Raw genomic sequence first — 19,229 nt, 5'->3', positions numbered from 1 at the left:
TTCCGTCCTCTCTTTAGCTGTAGCTGCTGAGCATTAACCAAATCTCGATTTAAATGTGTGTGTGCGTGTGTGTGTGTGTGTGTGCGTGTGTGTGTGCGTGTGTGATTTTCCCTGAGTCATGGCAGACCCAGCCACCCTGTCGCTGGATTATGGCTAATGTACCACAGAGGCAGCAGGGGCCGAGCTGAATGCAATCAGGGGTCAGCCAGTTTTCTCCCGTGATCTGATTATTTTGTCCAAGCCAAGAACTTGGCCTCTTCCCAGTGGAAGACACAATGGTTTAAAAGGACAAATGTCCCAGATGGCGCATTGTCCCTCTGACCAAATAAAAGTGCTCAGACAAAGTGCATGGGAGGGTACATGTATGACCTCTGAGATTTTAGCCAGTGTGCCATGCAGCGTTGAATGAGCCTCCGCCCAAGATGCCCTACCCCTCTGAATGATATTACCCCCCCCGCACCTCCCCATCCCCTTGCCACACCCAAACAACATTTGGCCGCAGTCCCAAATCCTTTTACAGACCATCAAATTAACTAATTGATTCCAAGGCTCTTTGCCAGCTGATGCTCTCAGCCTATGTTAGCACAAGAACCTATGATCTGGCACCTGTCAGATAATGATTCATACACAGCACTTAGTATGCTGGCTACCTTGCTCCTTTTTTTTTTTATCCCTGAGTAAACCAACGTACACTTTCTGTCGGACTTGCACTCTGGCTCTTGGCACATGCACTAAGCATGCTATGTGTTTATATTCCTGATGTGTGTGGAACATGTTTAATCTGTTTTCTCACACAGTAATTTATACCACAATTTGTAAATTATGGTGTGAAATTCAACGATGTTAGAATTTCAAAGAACATATTTCAGACTGCAAGATTACGGTAAATGTATTACACATCACCATAAAAGTGGCAAAAAAGGGAAATTATACGTCGGGAAACGTTTTTGTAATCTTTTTTCTCCTTGTTTCTCTAAGGTTCGATGAGGAAATGCAGAAGAAGCAGGAGGCTGAAAATAACCTAGTCCTCTTCCGTAAGGTAACTATAACCTAAACTAATCTATTTTCAGCTTTAGATATCTCCTTTCACTGCCACTTACTTTGTCTAAAAACTCACAAACATTCCAGATTTCGGACTTAAGTGTTCTGACACAAATGAAATCCTAAACGTGACCAGTTAGTGCTCACTGATGAGATCATGTTTCGCCTGAGTAATCAATGGGATGACTGTGAAAGAACCACACCCAAAGCTTTCCCTGGGAGAAATAGTGACACCATGTGGCCAGCAACAGTCTGACACTAATATGAAACCAAAATGCTAACACTTGCAAGACTGGTGGAAGATTGTCAAAAGAACAAATGAGTAGTAAGGGACCATCTTTACATTACTGAACTTTTGTTGACTGAACTTCAACAAAAAACTATTTTTTTTTGCTGAAGCACACAATGAAAGAAATTAAGCTTCTTAAAAAAAGAAAATATGACCATCACATTCTCCTGCCATGCCTGTGTCAGTTCACATGTTAACAATGGGTACAGACACAATGGCCGACTGAATGTCCAGACATGACATCATTACACTTTGTGTACACAGCATTGACCTCTGTTGATGCAATATAACACCAATAAATGTGATTAAATAATGGAGTACATTATCTCTCTGAAGGATGTGGACGACGCCACTCTGTCTCGTCTGGAGCTGGAGAGGAAAATCGAATCGTTGATGGATGAGATCGAGTTCCTCAAGAAGCTCCATGATGAGGTGAGTTACCTACCGGCACCATGGAAACAACAAAAACACCATGTGAAGTAACATAGACAAGCCTCAGCTCAGTTACTAGATTCATTTAACAAATGGCAGTACTGAGTGTTCAGTAGAGGTTTAGATAACACTGCCTGCTGTCGAGGTTATGAAATTAAGATTGCTTACATGACATTACCATTGAACTTACTACATGAGTGCCTGTTTATGCAAATACATACCTACAGCAAACATATAACAAACAAAATACATACAACAAACTTGCTCAATGAAGGACATTAACTGCATTTATCTCAAGAACACAATGCACTACTGATGACATTCCCCCAAGCATACGTAAGTGTAGATTTTACAATTATTGAATTAAATTAAGTTAAAAAACAAAACGCATTGTCACATTTTCATGAATGTAGCAACTGATCGTGTGGTTGCCATATGCTCTCCCTTTCTGCAGGAGATCCAGGACGTGCAGGTGACTCACCAGACTCAGCAGATGAAGTTTGAGGTGGAGACCCAGCAGGCCCGTCCGGACCTCACCGCCGCCCTGAGGGACATCCGGGCCCAGTACGAGAACATCGCCTCCAAGAACATGCAGGAGTCTGAGGAGTGGTACAAGTCCAAGGTGAGCACTGAAAGCCATGGACTTACAGTCTTAAAAGGAATGTGCTGAACAACACAGCTTGTGTTGTTTTTAACACATCTCTATGTCCAGATATAGGGGCAACACAGTTTGCGTTGTTCCAACTCAATCATTTTAAGTGTTCATACACAAAGTCACTGCAATCAAGTGATAATATGAACAGTGTAAAGCATCACAAGCTGACTACTTACTGTTTTACTTAGATATAACATGTATTTATGTATAAGCTGTATATCTATACATTTAACTTGTATTTCTTCCTGTTTGCCATTTCAGTTTACTGACCTGACAGAGTCGGCTAAGCGTAATAATGATGCCATGAGGCAGGCCAAGCAGGAGTCCAACGAGTATCGCCGGCAGATCCAGGCCCTCAGCTGTGAGGTCGAGGCTCTGAAGAGCACGGTGGGGGTCATCACTATTTCACTCCCCCTCTCAACTCTCCTGTTCTGCCATCTGTCTGCCCACTGTCCTTCTCTCCTTGTGTTTCCAACCTCTCCCCCAATCCTTTCTGTCTTCGGCTCGTTGCTGTTTGATTTTCAGAACAGATAACTAACATTAAGTTATTTTAAGAAACTGTACCCCTATTGATTTTATTAAATATCATTGTATAGCGGTGTGTGTGTGTGTGTGTGTGTGTGTGTGTGTGTGTATGTGTGCTGTTTAAATATCTGGGCCATATGTACACGTCTGTTCCTGCAGAATGAGGCTCTTCTGAGGCAGATGCGCCAAATGGAGGATCAGTTTGGCGTGGAGGCTGGCAACTACCAGGACAACGTGGCTCGTCTGGAGGAGGAGATCCGCCACCTGAAGGACGAGATGTCCCGTCATCTGAGGGAGTACCAGGACCTGCTCAATGTCAAGATGGCGCTGGACATTGAGATCGCCACCTACAGGAAGCTGCTGGAGGGAGAGGAGAGCAGGTTGGTGACTGACAGGTTGGAACAAAAAGGTCCAAACTTCCAGGCCTCTGCTGCATGTGTAGTGAAAAGAACCTTCAGAGCATGTTAGTTCTCTTGAGAGCTCTCTGGTTGTCAGATGAACTGACGTTTGAATAGCTGAACTGTTGGCCCTTTTTATTCTGTGGGCCCTTCATTTACGCGTTGCTTTCTGTCACAGGATCGTCATGCCCATGCACATGTCCTCCATGCGTGGTGGCTCTGCTGGTGAGGCTGAATTTTCTGCTACTTTCGTTTCTTTCAATATATTTAGTGAAATATTACATATATTTGGTTATTGTTCAAGCACTCTTGGTGTTTCCCTGAACTGATCAGTACTTTGGTCTTTGTTTAATTAATCTCGTCTAGATTATGATGATAAACCAGAACCTGGACATGGAAAGAAAGTTGTGATCAAGACTGTTGAGACCCGTGATGGAGAGGTATGTGTTGATAATACAAATACTCTTCTACTGCACGCATTAACCTACAGTACAACATCTAATTGATAGCCTATGTTAGCATTTTACCCTTTTGTCCTATTTCTTTCAGTGACTTACTTTTAATTTGATTTATCTGCCTCTGCTTTTCAGGTGGTGAAGGAGTCTAGGAAGGAAAAGGATGCCCACGATAGCCGTGACAAGAGTGATTCCCGCGACTCCCGTGACTCCCGTGATTCCCGTGATTCCCGCGATTCCCATGATTCCCGTGACTCCCATGATTCCCGTGGTGGCCGTGACTCCAAAGACTCCGACAGGGACGAGTAAATGAGCGCGCTGATATCAGCTGAATGTTCCAGGGTCAAGAATAGTGTGAGCGATAGGGTAAAAAAAAAATAATAATGAAAGGGAATGAAAATCATGGAAATCATGAAAAAAGAGATAAAAAGCTGCTTGAATCATATGTACTGCTAATTGTTGAAAAAAAACCAGACATCATGAATGCTAGACAGGATAAATGGGAGCCTTTTTATGTTTTTGACTCAAAACTGTGAGCCATGAGCAAAGTAGATTTTTGCTCTTCCTGATAACCCTCTTCCCCAGAGTGTAGCCTGTATGCACTGAACTGTAAATTCAGTCACTGACTGTGACAATGGTGCTACAATTCAACACTCACATTGCCAATTATAAACTTGGTATTGTTCAATGGCAACATTTTAAATTATAGACAAGAGAACAACCACTTGACACAAGTACTCAAAAACTGAAGCAGACACTTTAACACAGACGTAAACCTTATGAATGTACTGACATAGTCACTGATATGGGGATGATTGTAGAGTTTGGTAGGTGCATGTTTGTGTTGGCGCAAGCCCTACCTAGTCACCTTCAGTCAAACACCACCTGAGGCCTTGATTTACAGGAAAAAAAAACAACAACTAGAATTTTCTCAAGTAATATGTTTTGTATCTATACCTAACACCTCAAATTCAACACTCGCCACAAAACTGTATCCAAAAGGGAGACCTTTTAACAGTAATAACCACTTCTCTGTTTTATAGTATCCTATCAGTATAGTCACTGCCAGGTTTTGATCAGACGATTTAGATGGATGGCATTTGTGGGCTTGCAAAGAGTAGACTAGCCTGTGTCAGATGGCCCTGTGTTGGTACATATAGTAACAGCTCAACCTCATCTCTAATTGAGCAAGTTAGGCATGATGGATTCCACTATACTGCACACCCCATAACAAGAACACCTCATTCACTGCAGGGATATGTTTGTTTTGCTGTTTTTTGGGAATGTTTGGCAACTTTAGAGAATTCACTACTAGATAGGATTACAATGAAAATGCAAATAAAGAACACTGGAACAACAAATGCTCACTTGTTGCCGTCTTGATTTCATTTTAGAATTTGAGCTACAACAAAAGCTTGAAATCGGGTTCCTTTGTGTAAGGAGTGTTTATGCAGTAAAAAGAGCACATGGGAGGAGGAAGAGAATATTGGACTGACTTGAAGACCCATGTATACCAAAATTGGAGATTTGTTTGCATCTTGCTGTGATTAGAAAACTACAAGAAAACTTTGTGGAAAATCTGCTTTCTGCATATTTTGTACACTTAATACAGGTGTTTTCACTAGGCCTAGCTCATCTATCCAGCTAAAGAGAGGGCAGCACCTTTGCCCTGAGCGGCCAGGTTTCAGACAGTTTGGGGCGTGACAACAAACTCTGGCAAACATTTATTTGTTTACTTACAGGCTCTTTAAGTCCTAACTTAAATCTGGAGCGTACACTCTGAACAAACCTCTGCACGGCAGAAACCATGCAGTGAGGCCTGACAGTGACACCAATGTTTGATTTAGCCTAAATCATTTGAGTAATTACTTTCATTTTTTAGACATTTAGAGGCACATGGATGTTTACATGAATGGAATTTGAAAACTTCAAAAACGTTCTCATCGGTCCGTTAACCCACATGTGCATGGAAATTAATTAGTAAAATGATTTTGCCTATAAATTCGCATTCGTTTGACTGCTACGGTACTAATGCAATGCATTGCCTTGCACACTGGATGTCATACGAAGTCTTCCTGAGTTCATGATGGACCTGGATGAACCCCCTGAATTTTCCTCGGTTGATATTAATTGTTGAGCTAAACAGCCAATTCAATTATGATTCTCCCCTCTGTGCCCAAACTATGTGAACTGGCTGCAATTGTTTGACTTAGCCGGAACCACTTCGTGTTTTCCATTTACAGAGCTAGAGTTTTTTCCCACATATACTGTAGGCCTACGTGTACACATTTCACTGAATGGACAGCTATGGACCATAAGAAGAAACCTGCCTAGTCTACAAAATGGATAGGAATTGCTCTCCATAATGCCCACTTTATTACATGTTACTGACCCTATGAACAATCTTGTTACCGAGGCAGCAAATTAAACTTGCTGCCACTAGGGCCGTCTAGATTTCTAGGCTATACAATCTTGTACCAACATGACTAAAATGCATTTATGAGTGAATTATTCATAATGCAACAAAATGGGGCAGCCATTTGCCCTACTCAATAATGCAAATTAAGAAAAGCTTCCCTTTCCTAGTGTTTAATTCCTATGTAGCTGTTATGTTCTCATGGCCAGAAATAATTATATAATGCCTCAGGTCTTCACAAATTATTGATCACATGTCAGGATGTGTGTGACAGTAGCCTACAGCTAAGCTTCATACCCATCATGGAGATGAAACGCCATTACAGTAAATGCTGTGGAGAACCATGTCCCACTGACCACTGGATGGCGCCTCAAGAGACAAAAACGTAAAGCTCAGTTGGGCATATAATTCTGCAAAAACTGATCCTGTTTGATAGACGTTACATGCCCTTAAGGTGATGATACATGGGGCAGCTTTTTGAGCTATGTTGCAGGACAGCCCCATAACCAGTTCCATGTATTTGGATTGGGTGATCATGACTGCTGATAAATAAAGTCCTCAGGAAAAGAAAACATTTATCATTGCCAAATCAATAATGTGCCAGAACCACAATATTCAAGAACACTACCCAGCGATAAACAGCTCCACAATAACTCAAAGAGTTGCCTTGTGTTTAGTCAGCGTTAAGGTTCTAAGAACAAGTTATGCTGATTTGACATAACCTACAGTTCCTATGAAGTATCCTATCTCCTAAGGAAGTAGGCTACCATCATATCTGAGCAACACTTAGGCAATGCATTTTGTTCTTCAGTTCATTTTAGCTCTATATGGGCCTTTTCAGACTCTTAAAGGGAGACTCCGGTCTAACAACAACCTCTATTTTTTAATAATAATGAGATGTTTTGAGTAAAATTATATGAAGTTCTCTTTTTGGTGTTTTAATAGTGTTTATATTGTAGCCTATATTGATATTATGCTTGTCCGCCTAATATTACAGAGAATAGCAGTTGGTCTGCAACTAATATGGCTTGGGCCTACAGTTTACAAACATTGTTGGAAAGAGCTCCACCCCCCACACATTTCCACTGAATGTTGGAGTTGGGTAGGCTATATTACACCATGGAGGAAATCTCTTAATCTGCTTATCCCCTTAACATAAATACACGGTGACAGTCACTAAAATAACTGCACTAAAATAAGTAATCGTTTCCGTTCTAATACAGATGAAGAAGTGTATTGTAGCCTATTTAAAGACAGCATTCTACGAGGATAACGGAGCTTCTAGTAAGAAGCATGTCATAGGCTGACAAAAACACCGATTAAATCGTGTATCAGAACATATTTAGCATACCATATAAAGCGTGGTGAATGAATAACATGTTTTGAAAATTAAAGTAATCATCCATAACATAGTGTAGGCCTTCTTTCTACCTTTGAGGGGCAGGGCTACCTCACGTTTGTAGTGTTCCTTAGCAAGTGGATGTCACGCAGCCTTGAGTGTGACTAGTGGATCAAACCATGTGTGCGCCTGCAGAGGGTTATTAGACAATTCGTAAAATGAATCGTTCTGTTCTAAACCTTAGCAAAAGTCCACAGCTTGCGTTGTATTATCACAATATATTTGTGTCTAATCTGTATGTTATACGCCGCATACAGTAATCGATCCTGTTGAACTTCTGAGACATATTTAACGGATTCGTCCCACCTACTAAATCAGTGGTATGTTACGGGACAGTGTTGAGTACATGCAGGGTACATGCATTAGACGGTGGAAGATACAAAGTGACGGCATTGTGGCATTGTTAATGGCTATATGAGAGCAACAGTGTTTCTGTACACTTGTTCATCACTATTCCAATAACACGGGGACCTGCCAGATCAAGCAGGTAGGTTACGATTTAGAAATCTGTTATTTGGGGGCGTTTCAGTGGGTATTCTTCACTAAGCTGTCTGTGACTATAGCAAGTGGTTGTACAGAATAGCACGCAAGAACCAAACCAAAGCCCTTAGACATTCTCTGGCCAAACACAGGTCTAGCCCGGGTACATCAACATTGTAAAGTTGGTTGCTTGTTTAGTTTTGTTTTGTTTTGTTTAGGCTGCTATTCGTTTGATTTGTAGACTAAATCACAAGGTTTCTATCCTGATCACAAGAATTGCAATCAATGTGTGGACAATTTATTGATTATTCTGCTACTGTGATGAAGAGTTGACACGGTGCAACACATTTCGTGTTATTCGTGTCTTTCTTTTATTTTGAGCATGCCTAATCTAAAAGATGACAGGACAGGAGGCTGTGATTATGACATTGAGATGCACGATCTTATCACATGCAGTCTCAAACTCAGTTGGCTATAAGTTGAACATGTTCATTGTGTCGAACAGAGTTTGAGTCATTTCTTTTTTTGTCCGGAGGTGATACGAGTGGATATTTCAGGGATATTAAGACTCTGTTAGACTACATGTTGTGATCATAGACAGTGAAAGGTTGTGATGACTAATTGGTGCAGTGGACCCTTTAAGAAACGTCAGCACGCTCATGAAAATCTGGCGCGAGATCGCGGTAGGCGCTCTCAACTTCCCGAAGTTGTTCGGGCTTGCTGAATATGCCCATTGTATATTCCATAGTTGTTTGAAGGTCAATATTAAATAGTTCCTCAGTAGAGTCGAACAGTTGGTTGTGTCGACTAGTTACTATCGTTTTTGGAAGAGCAGAAAAAGAAAAGCCATTAGGCTTACGTCTCCTTCTGGTAAGTGAGCTAACCAGAGTTATGGACTTCAGTCTATATTCTGCTAACGACTGGTTGTGACAATATTATGTCCGCTAACATTATGTGAATATTCAGACACTAACTTAACTTGTAATTGAATGGTTGCACGTCTAACTTCACGTTATCTCGCCTTGTCCCTGTCTTTCTAGCGTTCAGATGACTTGTTCTCCAGGTTAGCTAGCTGACATTGACGCCATTAAATTCGCGGTTAAATTGAAGGAGAATCTGTATTGTGCTAAATTCAAGTTAATGCTAAATGGTAGCCAACTGATAATATCAGTAATGGTGATGGCCAGTTAACGTTAAAGTTAATGCTTCTCACGTGAACTAACATTGGTAATGCTCACAATAATTTAATTGTATGACATAGGTTGGATAATATGAAGTTATGCTTGTGTGTGGCCAATCTTCTGCAGTCGTTAATATCATTGTTGTGGTACGGATGCTATGGATTAGTTTACAGTGTAACATAATTGGCGATGTGCAGTCGGGAGACGCCTTCACGTGGTTTTGTCTTGAGCATACATTTGAACGTTTTCTAACATACACCTGTCATCTTGATTATGTCTACGTTCTCTTGGACGTTATTGACATGCCAAGTGGCTACGAAAGTTTGGCTACGTAAATATACATTTTTGAAAAGAAACTGGCAGTAGATAAGAACGATCACATCATGACACATCGCAGGTAAATGTAAGGCAAATGAATGTTCTGTGTGTTCAGCCTGGCACTGAAAGGGTAAATTACCTAAAGTCCAGCCTCCTATGCGTCCCCTTACCACCCTGGAAAACTAGGTTAAAATCTCAGTGCATTGTGGGTAAGTATCACAGTTGCGTAACGGCGGGTGTGTAGCCTTCTCTGAACGCTCCGCCTTCTTCTAGCATATGGTAGGTTTTTTGTTCTCTTGCCGGGTATGCACATTGGGAACGATCAGTTGTATTATTAAAACAAAGGCACACCGCTTCCGCAGTGATACAAGTCTGCAACAGTTGGGAAGTAAGTCTGATTCTATGTGTTTGTTTATGTATGAGAAAGAGTGTTATTCAATACTCTGTGTGAGGGGTCTCACAGAGTGGAGTTACAAATGCCGGTACAAGGGCAAACGCACGAGTGAAGACTCAACAGGAGATGAAGTTGGGCCAGTTGGAGCGTCTGTCAGTGTGATGAAAACTTTATTGGAAATGGAACAACAGCCTAGGCATCATTTTGCACTGCCGCCTTGAGCAAAAGTCTACTGTAGGTTCTTAGTGCACTACTCAGATGTGAAGTTGACTTTGTATGAATTTTCAGAGACTTGTTTTGAAAAAGAAAAAATACCTGTGGGTTTATGTGTGTGAGTCTGATTCCATGTAATAGTATTTCTGAGAGGGACTGTGCGCTGTTCTGTCTACTTTTCAGTTTGCTGGTCATATCTGATACATTTTTAGATTATGCATGCAAATCACTTGCTGCCTTCCAAGTAGACGAAATGCCAGCAATGATGTATAATATTGACTTGGTTGTGTTTTAGAGTTTTAGGAAGTGATCCGGATCCAGAGCCTTGTGCATCACTCAGATGCTTTTGGTTATCAGACTCACTCACCACAATGTGTAGCCTATACATGGGATCCTTTTTGAGTTGTATTGGTGGACTTGAGTTTGTGATGGCTATTTGCATCTCTGTTCCCTTTTCCTTGGATAGATGGATGGACAGACAGACAGTGCTGTCTATTCTGGAAGGAATTGGTCCTGAATTTGCCAAAAAAAAAAAAAATGTATAGGATTACAATGGCAGTCTCTACCCGTAATTGGAGGTATCATGTCTCGCATCCGGGAGAATCAATTGTCTGGAATTGACACTGGTATGGAGGATTGTTCTCTGCTTTCCAGCACCCTCCTTAAATCCCTACCCAATGAACTCACTCACCTGACCCTGAAGTGTTCTGCCCAGTCCATACATGAGATTGATCCCAGGTTCCACCCTAGTCTTGAATGGTCAGGAAGGTTGTCAAAAGTCACTTTTGACAACAGTGTCTGCTAAATGATTACATGTAAATATACTTGTGCTGGTGTTTGGGAGGGCTGTGCTAGTAGTCTGTCCTATGAGCCTATGTGGGGGATGGGGGAAGCAAGTGGTGCTGAGGGAACAAGGTGGAATGGCTGCCTCCCTTAAGGACCCTGCCCACTTGTGGCATTCAGCCAGACTTCTCTCAGTTTGGAGATTTGTCTTGCTCAATTTGTATATGTATCTAATGTTAATGTTTCTGGCTTTTTTCTCCTCAGGTTTGAAACAGCTTGGCTGTTGAGAATCAGGTAAGCATTCATCTCAATTTCTGTTGCATCTGTGTGTATACATACACACACACACACACACACACACACACACACACACACACACACACACACACACACACACAATCTCTCTGCTGAAAAAAAATAAGGGAATCGGACGTTCTGTAAATATAGTTTGAGAAAGGAGATAAAGGGTGGAATGTTTCAAAACTTGTGAAAAACTGAATGTTTCTTTTTTTGAGGATTGTATGATAACTGTAGGATAGCCTGAGAAAGCTGTAGATTTTTAACGGAAGCATAACCTTTGGTCCTTGTTTCACCTCATTCTGTCAATGTCATATCATTCATAATACCAATATCAGATTTTTTTGATAGAACTCACAAATTCCCTCAAAATCAAACTCTTCTTGATAACTTCTCATTATGTATCCTCTCTCGCCATTCCTCCACTCTTGTTTCCTCATTAGATCGGGACCCAAGGAGACCCACAGTAAGGCTGGTGCTATATGGACTTGTACATGATGAATTGTGAGCTTTTGGCTACCTGCAGCGCCTTGGGCTACCTGGAGGGAGACTTATACCACCGGGAGCCTGACTGTTTAGGTGAGTCCACTCATGGTGGCATCAACTACTGCCTGCATGGAAAGGCTGTAGATTGATGAGAAGGATGGACTTTGTTTACTGCTGATGTACTGTATTTCCATGTAGGTTATGTGTTGCCAAGTGGAGGAAGCTTAAAATTGGAGGATGTTATGCTGTATTTCATTATCATCTAAATGCATACGCTTAAGTTTACTACAGCCTTAGGAAGGAAAGCAGAATATGTTTTTTTTTTTCATACTCCAACCTTCTCAGAAGAGAAGATCTGAGCATGTTCATAGGGAATGTTGTCATAGCTCCAGCTAATGTTGCCAACATGTAGGATGTATTGTTGACACTGGACTGTTAGCTCAGACAAGTGGCTTGCCGAGCCTGAGTCATGCCTTGAAAGCAGTCCATACACACAGAGATGTCTAAACAAATAAAGACAACTAAACCGTCGTGTGTTTGTGTGTGTCTGCTCATTATATATGTATGTGTGTGTTTGTGTAATGTTTCTGATGTTTGGTTGTGTCTGCGTGCAGAGAGCGTGAAGGATCTTATACGTTACTTGCGTCATGAGGACGATACGCGGGATATCCGTCAGCAGCTGGGCGCAGCACAGATCCTGCAGAACGACCTGCTACCGATCATCTCGCAGCACGGCCAGGACAAGCCGTTGTTCGATGCCTGCATCAGGTACCATGCGCACGCTCATGCTCACCCACCTACTGTAGATTTGTCCGGTGTGTGTATATGTGTGTGTGAGTGTCGCCCTATTCGCTCAGCACCAGACCTAGGGTCCGTTTTTATTGTTGTTGCTGAACACTTGACACTAGGCCGTGTTATCTTTGGTTCAACTCGGTGTGGGTTTCTTGATGTCATCAAGTTGCTAAAAAATAGCTTTGTGTGAGTATTTGTCTGCTGAATAAATGCAAGCCATTGCTCTCCATTTTGTATCTGGTGTGCATTTTGTATGTGATGTTTGTGAGTGTGTGTATAAGTGGTTTGTGTTTAAAAGCATCCCGTCACTCTCGTCCTTCATAGGCTTATGGTGAACCTTACGCAACCTGCACTGCTTTGCTTTGGCAAAGTCCCAGATGATCCCACATTCAGGCATCACTTCCTGCAGGTTGTCTCGTATCTACAGGCCTATAAAGAGGTGCGTTACTATGCCAACATCATGCACCATTCAGACTTTCATTTCAGACATCCAATCAGTTTAGATTGCAGCTGTTGCCATAGTTTTAGTGGTTCATATGCTATACCTAGATATGCGAGGATTTCATCCACGGTTTTCTTCTTTGCTTGCTTGAATATTTGAGGTTTGAACATGATGGCAAGTATTCTTTTTCCCCCTCCATTGATAGGCTTTTGCCAGTGAGAAGGTTTTTGGAGTCCTGAGTGAGATACTCTACAACCTGCTTCAGCTGGTCAGTAAACGCACAACAATCTGTCATTAAGTGATAATCTTTTACAGGTTCCTTCAGATGCATAACTGGAAAAAATCAGTTAATGTTGCATCACCTTTGTTTTCCCTATGCGCTGTCTCCCTCCTCCTCTTCCTCTCCCTCTCCCTCTTCCTCTTCCTCTCCCTCTTACTCTCTCAGGATTGGGAGCAACGCCAAGAGGAGGACAACCTGCTGATCGAGCGGATTTTACTGCTCGTCAGGAATGTCCTGCACGTCCCTGCGGATCCCTATGAGGAAAAGGTCAGAGCTCGCGTTCAGATAACACTGTCATTGTTGTTATGTTGAGGCTGCTGTCAGCAGTATGCATTTAGAATAGTAATTCCAGCAGGCTCTCTATTCCTTTGGGCATCACAGAAGTAGTTAGTCTGAATTCTGGATCTCTCCCAGGCTTTTTTGCCATCTAATTAAAGTGCTCTGTGGAAGCAAAGGGTGTCTGTTTAGTATGTTGTATATCCTAATTAATATGGGGTGGTGGGGTGGTCTAGGATCCCTTTATGTTTATATTCCTGTGTCTAAACTGGTAGGCCAGGTGTATACAGCACCAAAATCATGGGTTCAATTCCCAGCCAACTCACATTCTGAAAAAATATGTGTCTGTACGGATCACATCTGCTTTATTAGTGGAAATGTAATTGGCAATTATGTCATAACTCAAGCTGAAGGCCCGGAAAATACCCCCCCAAAAAAACTGAAAAAAAGCTTCTTTTGGTCTCTGTCAGAATGTGGACGACGACGCAAGCGTCCACGACAAGCTGCTGTGGGCCATCCATCTGAGCGGCTTCGACGACCTGCTCAAGTTCCTGGCCAGCGCTCAGAGCGAGCAGCAGTGGAGCATGCATGTGCTGGAGGTCATCTCTCTTATGTTCCGTGACCAGGTGAGAGCCACACAGGCGTATGCCGACACACCTGACTCAGCTTGATGTGTTAGTCTGGAGGGGGAGGGTTGTGTCATTTTGAGATGGATACAGTGTCGCAGTGTTTGAGAACATTTTGTGAAAGTGGTAATACCAGTAGGCCTGTTGTGAAGAGGCATTGATGCTCAAAGCAACTGTTGGTACATTATGAAACAGCACCTTTCTTTATAATGCTGCAGATATTCAGACACATTTAACACTAAGCGCGTCTACAGGCACGCTAAAAAAAAATATTGGGTTTTTGTGGTTATCTGTGGTGCAATTCTAGTTGCCATGTCAACCAAATAGACCAATATTCATGTTTATTGGTTTACTGCTGTTATTGGTTTCAGAAAAATACGTTTAACACACCTAGGTTTCTGTCAATATTTTGATTATTATGTTATGCACCTTAAACGGATTATTCCAGTTACCTGATCAGTAATCGGGTTTTTTTTTAGCGTGCATGTAAACATGCTCATTGTTCCACTACGCTGAGATTCCAACCAGCAATGTCTGATTTGAGAGCTGGGCAGCAACTTAACTGCACCATTATCTTTTATGCAGATGGGCTTTGTTGGAAGCGAGATATCTCATAACCCAACAGTGGATTGATAGTCAGTTGTTGCTAGAGAAAATGAAAAAGAAACGCTAGCACAAACACACACCAAAACAGCTCCTATTAATAATTCAGTGTGTGCAACATTCCAAGCTTGTTGCTCTTCTTCAGACTGCTTCAGACGGTCAGTTGCTGCTGGCACACTTGCAGCAGCAGCAGCAGCAGCAGCAGCAGCAGTAGCATCTCAGGAGGAAGTGTTCAGTCTTGTCCTCTGTCCCCCATGACAGGCCCCAGAGGTGCTGGCAAGGGCAGGCCAGACGCGGTCGGCGCAGGAGAAGCAGAAGGACGCCAGTGAGCTGGAGGAGCTCCGAGCCAGAGAACAGGCAGAGAAGCACTCGCGCAACATGCAGAGAGGGTCCAGGTGCGTGTGTTATGGGTTTATAACGGTGTGTGTCTGTGTGTGCGTGCGTGCGTGCGTGTGTGTGTGTGTGGCTTTGGACAAAAACATCTGCCAAATCCCATAACCATATCTGTATGTGTGTCTACAATCAACATTGTGTTTTTGGGTGTTTACATGAGCGCTATGACTTGGAAAATAAGAAGTAATGTTCAAAAATGGGTGACTTATTACTTTGACTGTTTACATTCTCTTCTTCGATGTCACAACATGGCAATGACGTTATGTTAAAACTTTTGTGTAAGGATATGATCTCATGTTTGTTTGTTTTTCCCTTGCCATCTTTGCCTTCAGGCACTCCCGTTTCCGAGGCTCTTACGTGGTGCAGGGACTGAAGTCTATTGGGGAGAAGGATGTGATCTTTCACCAGGGCTTGCACAATGTGAGTCTGCGTTAAGAAACTCCTCTTTATGTTGTCTGTGGCCTTACGATGGTGGCACGATATCTACATGTCCAGTTCCTTGTCTTCTGATTGGATAATCAGTAATCAGTAGGCAAGTTATCATATCTGACCTCAACAATAAATCTATGCGGTTTACTTGCATACAATAATTCTGCTGATTTTGCAACAACACACTAACAAACAGTTATGTAGTGGCTATGTAAAAATGCTGTGCAAGGTCCCCAATTTGAAACGAGAGATGATAGTCCCAAATTTAAGGACGTTTCAGAAGGCCACACATGCAAAGCAGAAGCAGCTTCAGACAATGAGTGGCAGACCGAGCGTGATGTCACTTATAGGTTACCAGAGGAAGTCAGTTGTTGCAAATTTCATTTGATGATGCATCATTCCTCTAAATCTTCTTCAATAGGCCAAACATATTCAGCCTTGATTCAAAACGGCTGTTAGGCTTATGACATGTTGGTCTGTAAAAATGTCACATGCAGCCTTTTTTAAATTCTCCTCGCTGCACGTTTATTGTATTATATAGTATTCAGTATTCATCATAGAATGCTTAGCTGGGAATTCTCCCGGGCATGTACTTGGGAGAATACAGAGAATAAATTGTGAGCAAATCTATTGTGAATCGTAAAGAATCGATTGAGTGCATCATTTCATCCTTACATGGGGAATTTGCAGCTGGAAGTCCCGCTTTGTAATTTGTAGAGAACCAATCGCATTGTTGTCAATGGCATAACAGATGTTTTGCGTCACCTGAATGTTCTATTTATTTCCATCACCATAGCAATGGCTAGATCAGGTGTAGGAGCTAGACTTCATGCAGATCTTCCCTCCTGCTGTGTATAACTGCATATAATGCATTAGTTCCTGCTAATTAAAACCATTGAGAGCATCTGGATAATATTGCTGCTCAGTGTGTTTGTGTTGTGAATAGTGATCCACTACTCACTTAAACAGTAAGACAAGAAGACTCCCTTGTTCCTACATGAGGGGACTATCCATTTACTCAGCCAAGGCTCTTCCAGCCGATCCAATCCTAACACCCTCATCCATGCCCAAGACTTTATCTTTATCGTCGCTATAAATGAGCTTACTATTTAGGCTAATCTTTAATCAGTTCTCCAAAGTGGAATGAATGGACTACATTTTCCTGCGGTTGGAAGAGCAATCCTTTCCAAATGCAATTAGGGGTTACATTTCTGTCCTTTAAATTGACACTCGTAGGTGTGGATTCTCTTCCACTTCCGCTTATCATCGATGGCCATCAAAGCTAATTACTGAGCCTTTGTGTCTGCTGCTACTGATTAGGTTAACACTGTGAACACTTGCTTGCCTCAAGAGACTGCCAACTTTAAAAAGCTTGAGATAATCTGTTTACATAGGAAGGTTGCGGCATTGCCGATCAGGGGCGACAGTGACTCATAAGGTAGAGGAGTTGTCCAACTCCTCTTGACCCTGTCAAAGTGTACTTGAGCAAGACTTTTAACCCCAGTGCTCCCGATGAGCAGGTTGGCGCCTTGTATGGCAGCCGTGTGTGTGTGTGTGTGTGTGAAGTATGTAAAGCGCTTTGGATGCTCTCAAGTCACAAAAACGCTATAGAAATGCTGTCCATTTATCATTTACCAAGGTTGCTTACTTATAAACAGTTTTTCTCCACCGGGCTGTGTTTGACAGTTGACAAGCAGACTTGCTTCAAATGCGCTACATTTGTGCTATTCTGTAAATAAATGTTACATATCAAGTAAGGCACATAATTGAAGGCTACATGCTGGTAATACTACACTGTATTCATGGGTTTCACCAGGTCCCTTTCCACAGGTGTATTAAATCAAGCACCTAGATTATGAATGCAGACTGCATGGTGCTTGATTAATACACCTGTAGAAAGGGACCTGATGAAACCCATGAATAGTGAACTCAATGGGGGGGTCCCTCCAGTGTGTTTAACATCTTCTCTCTTTTTTTCCTCCCCCGGTCAGTTTAAGAACTACTCTCACGACGTGGGGAAGGCTGTGCGGCGAGTTCCCAAGAGGAAGCTGATGGCGAAGGACGTAGAGAAGATGCGCCGCTCCGCCCTCAACGTACGCCTCTTCCTGCGCGAGTTCTGCATCGACTTTCTGGACAACTGCTACAATCGCCTCATGTACCTGGTCAAGGTGAGCCAGAGAGTGCACTGATGACGGGACAAGCCTCTGGTCAGGTCACCCTTTTGAATGCTGTTAAAGTTGCTTGGCTACGGCCCCAGCCATGGCGCGACTGGCTGGGGCACCTGCACCGTACGCCGACCTGGGTTCAACTCCCAGCCCGTGGTCCTTTCTGGATCCCACCCCAACTCTCTCTCCCACTCACTTCCTGTCTCTCTCTATACTGTCCTATTTGATTAAAGGCATAAAAGCCCAAAAAATATACTTAAAAAAAAAAAAGTTGCTTGCCTATGAAGGCCTTGAAGGTTTCTGATAACTTCAGGCACAGCTATTCTTTGCTTTAAGCCCCGGGGGGTATTCCAAGTACGTGGTTTAGTGATAAACCTGGGTAAGTTAATTCAGAGTAAGTGGTAAACCTCCTACAACAAGAGCCCTACGGCATTATTTTGTTAGGCAAATTAAGCCATACAGCTCTTCTATTAGGAGGTTTACCACTTACTCTGAGTTAACTTAACCATGTTTGTCACTAAACCATGTGCTTGGAAACCCCCCCCCTGTTCTCCTCTCGTTGTGGGATTTCTGTATTAACAGCTCAATGAGGTTTCACTCTCATTTATCTGTTGATGCAGCTGGTTAGAACCTTTTGGTTCCTATATCATCTTTGTCTTCTGGTTCCCTCATCATCTGTCCTTCATTCTTTTCATGTGTACTTTTGAGCTTGTTTCCTTTTAAGTCTAACCTCACTGCCCCGCCCCCTACAGGAGAACCTGACGAGGGAGCAGGCCCAACAGCACGACGAGACCTACTACCTCTGGGCCCTCAACTTCTTCATGGCCTTCAACCGCTTGAACGGCTTCCAGCCGGACCTGGTCTCCGAAACCCTCTCTATCCGTGCTTTCCATTTCATTGAGAAGAACATCACCAACTATTATGAGATGATGCTTACGGACCGCAAAGAGGCTACCTCCTGGTCACGCAGGTCAGAAACCAACACACAGATTGTTGGGCAAATCATGAATATGAACTGACTGGTCTATCGGATGAGTCTGAGTTGCTGTGTTTCCAGATGTGAGTTGGCTTGAAGTTGAATACAGTAGAATGAAGTGAGACTGGCATGATAGAGCAGGCCTTGTTGTCTATATACTCTTTGTCGTCTGTGTGTGTGCGTGTGTGTGTGTGTGTGTGTACTTTCATTTGGTGTACAATAATTCTTATTGTTTTATTGTCCTTTTCCCAGAATGCACCTGGCCCTTAAGGCATACCAAGAGCTCTTGTTGACCCTCAGTGAGATGGACAGATCTAAGGATGAGAATGTTCGCCAGAGCGCCAACGTCATCAAAAGTAAGATCGCAAGTCACACTTTGCTGCATCTGCCTTTTCTCCTAACCACTTAAAGAATAAGCAGCACTAGAGTACAATAATATTTTTTTTTTGTCTGTCATTGCCAAAGAAATGGCAGCCTTTAGGAAA

The 19,229-nt window shown here is 42.6% G+C and overlaps 2 protein-coding genes and 1 long non-coding RNA gene across 5 annotated transcripts in view; 2 read left to right on the top strand and 1 right to left on the bottom strand.

Annotated features, from left to right (window-relative positions):
* Positions 1-5,148, top strand: part of prph (peripherin) — an 8,175-nt gene extending 3,027 nt beyond the window's left edge. The window contains exons 2-9 of the mRNA XM_062544987.1: positions 979-1,039; positions 1,667-1,762; positions 2,217-2,384; positions 2,679-2,804; positions 3,102-3,322; positions 3,519-3,565; positions 3,707-3,780; positions 3,931-5,148. Of these exons, the coding sequence (XP_062400971.1) occupies positions 979-1,039; positions 1,667-1,762; positions 2,217-2,384; positions 2,679-2,804; positions 3,102-3,322; positions 3,519-3,565; positions 3,707-3,780; positions 3,931-4,104 (967 nt within the window). The 3' untranslated portion in view covers positions 4,105-5,148. The remainder of the gene's footprint in view (positions 1-978; positions 1,040-1,666; positions 1,763-2,216; positions 2,385-2,678; positions 2,805-3,101; positions 3,323-3,518; positions 3,566-3,706; positions 3,781-3,930) is intronic.
* On the bottom strand, positions 2,694-4,016 carry LOC134092197 (uncharacterized). Its single transcript, XR_009940174.1, has 3 exons — positions 3,898-4,016; positions 3,086-3,299; positions 2,694-2,927 (listed from the first exon to the last, which is right to left on the bottom strand). It is a non-coding gene; the product is annotated as an uncharacterized LOC134092197 (long non-coding RNA).
* A 2,820-nt stretch (positions 5,149-7,968) lies between the features above and the next one.
* timeless (timeless circadian clock) overlaps positions 7,969-19,229 on the top strand; it is a 28,751-nt gene continuing 17,490 nt past the window's right edge. The window contains exons 1-13 of one of the 3 annotated variants that reach the window (XM_062545964.1): positions 7,969-8,097; positions 11,244-11,273; positions 11,720-11,855; positions 12,377-12,530; positions 12,879-12,993; positions 13,202-13,264; positions 13,442-13,543; positions 14,023-14,178; positions 15,043-15,176; positions 15,507-15,594; positions 17,595-17,771; positions 18,521-18,738; positions 18,997-19,100. In XM_062545964.1, coding sequence (XP_062401948.1) covers positions 11,759-11,855; positions 12,377-12,530; positions 12,879-12,993; positions 13,202-13,264; positions 13,442-13,543; positions 14,023-14,178; positions 15,043-15,176; positions 15,507-15,594; positions 17,595-17,771; positions 18,521-18,738; positions 18,997-19,100 — 1,408 coding nt within the window. In that variant the 5' untranslated portion in view covers positions 7,969-8,097; positions 11,244-11,273; positions 11,720-11,758. Of the gene's footprint in view, positions 8,098-8,776; positions 8,961-10,735; positions 10,823-11,243; positions 11,274-11,719; positions 11,856-12,376; positions 12,531-12,878; positions 12,994-13,201; positions 13,265-13,441; positions 13,544-14,022; positions 14,179-15,042; positions 15,177-15,506; positions 15,595-17,594; positions 17,772-18,520; positions 18,739-18,996; positions 19,101-19,229 lie in introns of those variants that run through there. The other 2 variants (XM_062545963.1, XM_062545965.1) reach the window with 2 other exon arrangements.

Source organism: Sardina pilchardus, chromosome 9 (assembly GCF_963854185.1).
Source record: "Sardina pilchardus chromosome 9, fSarPil1.1, whole genome shotgun sequence".
Lineage (NCBI taxonomy): Eukaryota > Metazoa > Chordata > Actinopteri > Clupeiformes > Clupeidae > Sardina > Sardina pilchardus.
The sequence above is the reverse complement of the archived record's forward strand: the minus strand, read 5'-3'. Positions and strand labels throughout refer to the sequence as shown.